At 37.0% G+C, this 7,027-nt stretch overlaps 1 protein-coding gene across 1 annotated transcript; it reads left to right on the forward strand.

Moving 5' to 3' along the window:
- Positions 1-852: 852 nt before the first annotated feature.
- On the forward strand, positions 853-3,555 carry LOC119067422 (ubiquitin carboxyl-terminal hydrolase 30 homolog). The gene is made up of 8 exons (XM_037170393.1): positions 853-1,279; positions 1,473-1,655; positions 1,730-1,899; positions 1,958-2,434; positions 2,506-2,682; positions 2,740-2,880; positions 2,950-3,152; positions 3,221-3,555. Exons 1-8 carry the CDS (start codon positions 1,198-1,200, stop codon positions 3,330-3,332), a joined length of 1,545 nt encoding a protein of 514 aa, XP_037026288.1. The 5' UTR covers positions 853-1,197; the 3' UTR covers positions 3,333-3,555.
- Positions 3,556-7,027: the final 3,472 nt, after the last annotated feature.

Here is a 7,027-nt window from a genome sequence, read left to right on the forward strand (position 1 = left end):
TAGTCCGTGGTACGAATAATATTTTTCATATCGGACGGAGAAAATATGCGTCGAAGAAGCACTTTTCGGGTTCTAGGTATGAAAAATTACTTTATTTAATGCGTCAATTTGAGAAAAAAATTATTCGTGCTGAAAGTAACGTATGAAAGTGAAAAACAATTTCACGCGTTCTCGCTAACTTTTGCTAATCTATGACTTTAGGTCGAAGCTCCTAAGTCCTAATAGACAAACTCTAGCCTACATAAACAAACACACATTTTAGTTTTTGGACTATTAATTGAATATTTTGATTTGTAAATAATATCATGAAGTAATAGATTAAGATTGGTGGAAGTACAGTGTTTCGAGTGTTTTGAAATTAGGTTTCTCATCTTGCACACATTATAGGTCCAATAAATGTCCAAGATAAATACAATCATTTTAATGTAACTTCCATTGATTTTAACTGAAAATTTGATTAAATGTGTTCTGAAAGTAGATTCAAAAAATATGTGTGAACACACCTATTTTCATTTGTTCGTAGATCGTTGACTCTTATGTCATGTAATTGCTAGGATCGGCAATTATACAATCAATGAAAGTGTAAAACAGGTATGGTCTATTGTCGGCCCGGAGGACATAAAAATTTGATTTTCGTACTTAAACACACTCATTTTCATATTATTTTGACATAAAATGTGAGTGCGTTCAAGATGAATTCGGCGATCGACCATACCTGTTCTCTACTTTCATTGATTACAATTGCTCGTGTGTTTTCTGCAAGAGGTTTGGTTGCGGTAATTGAAAATAAAAGCGCTCTTAGCGTGTGAATAAAATGTAAACATGAAACGTATTCATTGCACCGAGCGCACTCTCCAGTTCTGTGTTGTGACTTTGACAGACTCGAAAAATATTCCTTTCTACAAATAAAAATATGAATTTTGTTTATCAAAGCCATTGAAAAATTGGTTGATAAAAGAAATCAGTTGCAGCAAGAAAGACGAATTACAGAACCATAATTGTCAACTAAACAAATTCAATACGAACAGATAGGTTGACTTAATACCGAATAAGGGAGTGCTAAGTGGCTGTTTCTGTGGAAGTCAAATCGATTAACTATAGTTATACTTTGTGTGATGGACTCTTTACATTGTCAAATCGAGTGCTGAAAAAAACATTGAAGTCTTGATTGCAAGTGAAAGATAGAAAACTGAAGACATGGAAAACGATCGAATATTGATGGCTGTAGTGACTGGTGCGGTTGTCACACTCGGAGCTTTTGTCTTTTGGGGACCTTCAGGTAAAATTTAAGAATTTTTTCTCCATTCGTTTTCATTTCTATTTTGCCAATAAATTCCGTCAATCCAACACTCCTTACGTCTTGAATTTGACGTACCATCGATACCGATATCGATATAGTGCACCCCACAAACATAAAGTCAATCTCGATCTTTTTACGTCTCCATTCTAACCAAACAACAACCCAACTGTAGGTTCGTCCCGATTGCGACAACGCCGTGGTCAGATTGCTGGTCTGCACAATTTTGGGCGAACATGTTTCCTGAACACACTTTTACAAGCTCTGGCTGCATGTCCTCAGTTCATTGCCTGGATGCAACTTCATGGTTCTGCGGATAAAAAAAGTTTGATCGGATCGCTGTTGAATACGTTAGAAGGTGTGTGCCACGGTGAACCGATATATCACTAACAGCGAATCTATTGACCGAACGAATCTGATTTGCTTTTTCAGTTATTAACGGAACACATCCGACCTTGCGATCGGATCCATATTCACCGGGCGCTGTTATTCGAGCATTGAACAATTTGGGTTGGGTTATTCCACCTGAAGATCAAGATTGCCATGAATTGCTGCATGTGCTACTTACATCGCTTGAAGAGGAGGCAGTGAGACCGAAGAAGGTAATTTAAGCTTAAGGTTACTGTGTAACGTGTCATGCCAACGATTTCTACTTTCCAGATTGGCTGTCTTTCTGATGCTTTAGGTGACGTGATGAACACACCGACATCAGCAATGGGTCCACCACGACCATCATCGGCAATGCTGTCCGATTTTCTCAAATCCGACTATGACGAATCTACAAGCCTAATGCGGCAAGCCAGATCCGAAGCGCACACACCAGATTCACCGCATTCTGTGTGCACCGATGACGATCAGCCCGATGAGCAGATGCTCGACCAAGCCATCATGTCACCGATGATAATGCCAGAATATCGCAAGAGTCGAGTTAGAAATATGCAAACGCATCAAGCCAATGGTGGACATGGTGACCATATGAGCAGCAAGCGCAATTCTTTGTCGTGTCGTTCTCTGGAGCGTTTAAGCCGCGGACCAGGTCGAGTGTCAGTCTACGGTGAAAAGTCGCAGATTCAAATACCGCATCCATTTCGCGGTGCTCAAAGTAGTCAAATGATCTGTTCGAATTGTGGATTCAAGGTAACCATAGAACAGCGGACGTTCGGGAAATGGATTTCTAAAAGAAACGACAAAAAAATTTCTGATTTCAGTCTGTGGTTCGCTACGACAAATTCGATAGCGTATCACTTCCTCTGCCAGAAATCCGCAGATCGGTGTCACTTGCCAATCTAATGACCGAATACATTGCAACGGAAAACTTAACTGGAGTTGCTTGTGAGTCCTGCGTTACCACATGTGACCATACCAAGTCTGTCACATTTGCTAAGGTGAGTTAATTCTGTGCAGCAAGTGTGTTATTTCGGTCGTTACAACTTTACGTCCAGTTGCCAGCATGCTTATGCATTCACATCTCCCGAAACACATGGCTGCCGACCGGACAAGTGAGCAAACGCCAGGACTATGTCAGTTTCCCGGAAAGTCTGTCAATGGCACCATACAGTTTCATTCAGCCCAGTTTGAGCCAGGTAGACTGTTCGATTTATCTGTTACTGTTAGCCGTTCGAGTACGCTTGTTGACGCTTGCAAAATTGTAGGCAAGCACACCATGGGGAAGCACAGTGTCGTTGCTATCATCTAGTTTACCAATGAATGGTCGTGATTCATTTAGTTCGTACACGTTTGGCGCAATGTTCCCACGGAATTTGTACCGGTTGTTGGCTGTTGTCGTTCACACTGGCGAAGCCAATCGGGGCCATTTCGTGACCTATCGAAGAGGCGCTTTAAGGAATTCTCATCGGTAAGTGATCTGGTTGTCGTTTCCTTTGAATCTCTCTGGTGATACGATTGTTTGCCCTCCGGTAATAGTTGGTATTACACTTCGGACACAGTCGTGAAAGAGGTATCCATTGACGAAGTGCTCAGTATCAACGCTTACATGCTGTTTTACGACAGAGGACCGCAACGGCAAGGAATGTAAGACGACGTTTAGAATTTGGGAATTTGTCGAATAGGTGGTAGGTTTAGATTTTAAACTTTTTTCGTTCGTGGCTGTTATTATTTTGTTGATGTGTCATAGTGCTCATAAGTCAGATGAAATTAAGTAGCTAAGTTAGACGAAAAACAAAAGTGAGAAATCTCTAAATGAATTTTGAAATTTGAAATACCTTTTCTCATCCAACGAATTATACATTTAATTTACGCATTTCGTGGTTTTCCTTTCGTGTGTGGTAGGGACCTTATTTGTGTGTGTGGGATTTCACGAAATGTTTTTGGCGAATCGAAAAATGTTCTAAAAATGGGTCTTGCACACTTAATTCGAGAATTTTTCAAGAATCAATTCACGAAAAGAACCCCTGGTTCAAACTGATAATTTGATGCAGTAAGTTCAGATGATCGCAGACGGTACGGATTATGAATGAAAATCTAAGTAATTTTTCCTTGTCTCTGGCCTGGGGTAATTGGCTCAGTTTGATGTACATGGTGCAAGAGGTTCTTGAAAACAGAAAACCGACGAACTGAAATAATTTTTTCTTAGCCAATCGATCAAGTTTTTCTTCTTTTTTCATGAGACTCAATTTTTTATTGTGAAACGGCCATCAACAGCGAAACTCGACCATTTTTCATATTATTACAATTTCATCGACAGCCCAGTTAAAATACTCAATTCTCTCAAATCATTCCCGTGAGCTGATGATCACTAATTCGAGACGTTCAGTTAAACCTATCGTCCATCATTCTTATCATCTTATCACTATTCAGACATGCACGACAGTTCACTTTTCACCACTTGCATCACATATCACAGGTTCCCATTTTTTGACGTCAAAATTACAAATATGTTTATATAAAAATCCATCTTCAGACTCTTTCACCCTTTCAGTTTTATAAGTGTCCTCTCGACCTTAAAATTATCAGGTCGAGTTAATCTGTGTTATAATCTGACTCGATCTGATGGTAGTTTGATTTCAGTCAATAAAATTTTTGTGGAGTTCATACAAACTAGCTCTACCGTCCAATGAAACAGACCAGCGGCGTTACATTCATTATTCGGTTGAGCATATTGTATGCAATGCATGTGGAAGAAATAGGCTGCAACCCTGCAACAAATCAGTTATGAAAATTATGTTTTTAGGGGCAAATGAAGCCCCACTTCCATCTAACGCATTAAGTGTATGACACTTAAAAAAAGGACTGTTTTAACTTTGTTGGTGGTCTCTAAATGAGAGCCTTTGCTCTTTGCGTATCGAGTGATAAATATGGAAGCTACATAAAGAATTTCGTACAAGATGCAATGAATGAAGAATGAATATGAATGAAAAGCCTGGCCAGACTGGCTCAAAAAAGACCTATCGGGGAAAATTCCACAAGTCCCATTTATAGGATCTTAAAAAACCAAAAAGTTTTACGATTACTGCAACTGTACGCTGTTCGAGAAGACAATCAGTTTAACGCTAGTACTGAAATGTTCTGATGTCGACACTAATGCTCTTAAACAATACGGATACAATTAACCAAATTGAGTATTTAGCACACTATTGTCGGCAAAAGTTGTATCGAAAATAGACACTAGACGTAAAGTGCGAAAAACAGTGAAACTTTGTATATGAAAACAGATATTTTATCGGTTCAACCGTCTATAGTATTTTACATGGGACTAGGGATAAAAAGATGAAAAGTAGAGTTTTTGTGTGAATTTTGTTGATGCGAGGCGAAGCTGAGGTCAATAAACACACGAAAACGAGACTTTTCATTTTTATGCCGAGTTAACTAATGGATTTTACATGCTGAGGGCGTCGAAAGACGTGCTTCAAACATGAAAAGTACGGTTTTCAACGCATGTAGCATATAAAACAATTTATATGATACACACTTCGAAAAACGTACTTTTCATGATTCCTGCAATTTTCGCAATTCATGCAATGAAAAATCACGTTTTCGGCGTGTTTATTAACCTCGGCTTCGCCTCGGATTCAGATTCAACTCTATAATGTATTTTTCGTACTTAGTCCATCGAAAGTGGTGCTTGAAACATGAAAGGTACGGTTTTGTACGAATGTTGCATACATTAAACTATTAAACATTACATGAAACCCCACATTGTACGTTTGTCATATGGTCACACTTTTGTTTTAGATAATCTTAAGAGACACCTTTTGTGTTTAACGTTTGCATTTATAAGGAGCTCATAGCAATAAAAACAAATCAAATGCTACAAGCGACAATTATTTTCTAATAAAAATCTAAATTTGAGATATTTCCTAAGAAAGCAAATCTAAAAATTATGTTTAATCATTGTTAAGATTTCGTTTTTTTTATTTTTTATTTTTATGACGTTGAACTGAATTTTAAATGTAATATTTTTATCAAAAACAAGAAGCTATATATATGAATATCTAATTGAAAACTATTATGAAAAAAAAAAAAATTAAATTAATTGCTGTTGAAAGCGTACGTTGTTTTACTGAATCCTATTGCAAAAAAAATGAGTTTGAAGTAAGTATGCCACGTTTAGTTTGGACCAGGACCTATTATTGGTAATTTCATTTAATGATATTATTGGGAACTACCAAAAATTCACTGAATTTACCAAAATTTACCGAAAAACTCGACAATTTTCAGTAAATTAAATTCCCAACAATAGACCCTGGTACGAACAAGAAAACTTTGTCAAAACAATTCAAATTCGCCAAACAATTACCCTCTATGAGCTGAGTGTTTACTAATTTTGAACGTAGATTTTCTTTCCGTTCACCAGTATAGGAAAAAAGGTAAACCTTGTCACAAGTCGCCATATATTTTCGTATATTTTTCGAATTATTACCACCAACGGGAATAAACCCTACTGCTGTGAAAGTTCATATTTACAACAAAAATTCGGTCATAGCATTTACGGTCTAAAAGCATTAAAAAAAAAAGAAAAAATCAAGCAAAAAACGAAATGGCAAAACACAGCAAAATCACCAAAGACCAATTTACAAATTTATCAATCAAATAATCTTTTGAACAAAACGGTATAAGCTTTCCGCTTATTTACAAAACCTCGAACACGAACGAATTTGGACATATGGAATCTTGTATGGTTTTTCCAAATATTGCACGACAAGTGGATTTTATCTTTCGTGATCCTTAGCTTATCGATCAGAGGATAATTCGGGATAATAGGAAAAAGTTTTCCCTAAAATAGTCACTACACACATTAAATCGAGAATTTATAGAATTTTTTTTGGTTGAACGAATTTTCGGGTCACCCTGTGTGATCCCAAAATTTTGAGAACTTTTAACATAGAAGTTTATCGTTTCAACTGATTTAAATTTGTCTAGAATGGCTGTGAACATTATGTTCATCAGTAGATTTGGAACATTTGAATTACTCGCTATTTTGTATGTGTTTCCACAGGAAATATTATTAAAAATATAAAGAAATCTTTTTTGAGATATTACACGCCCATACCGGACATAATTTGCTTGAATTACACCCGTTTTTGCATGACGTATTTGCATAACTGACCGCCGTCTTGATTAACAGCGCTATCTACAAATTTAGACTTATTTTTATATTTTTGTAGGGTGATACAAGGACCAGAGAATTTAAATCAGTTTAGTTTAGTGAAATCGGTCAAGAATTGGATTTTATAGAGCCATTTTAATCAAGAATAAAGTTGCACCCGATAA

The sequence above is a fragment of the Bradysia coprophila genome (genome assembly GCF_014529535.1).
Source record: "Bradysia coprophila strain Holo2 chromosome X unlocalized genomic scaffold, BU_Bcop_v1 contig_12, whole genome shotgun sequence".
In the NCBI taxonomy this organism is placed as follows: Eukaryota; Metazoa; Arthropoda; class Insecta; order Diptera; family Sciaridae; genus Bradysia; species Bradysia coprophila.

Excerpts from the sequence above, each read along its gene's own strand:
- LOC119067422 (XM_037170393.1), top strand. The coding sequence starts at position 1,198 with ATGGAAAACGATCGAATATTGATGGCTGTAGTGACTGGTGCGGTTGTC. Across the intron at positions 1,656-1,729 it reads GCTGTTGAATACGTTAGAAG|TTATTAACGGAACACATCCG; the intron begins GTGTGTGCCACG and ends TTGCTTTTTCAG. Across the intron at positions 1,900-1,957 it reads AGGCAGTGAGACCGAAGAAG|ATTGGCTGTCTTTCTGATGC; the intron begins GTAATTTAAGCT and ends TCTACTTTCCAG.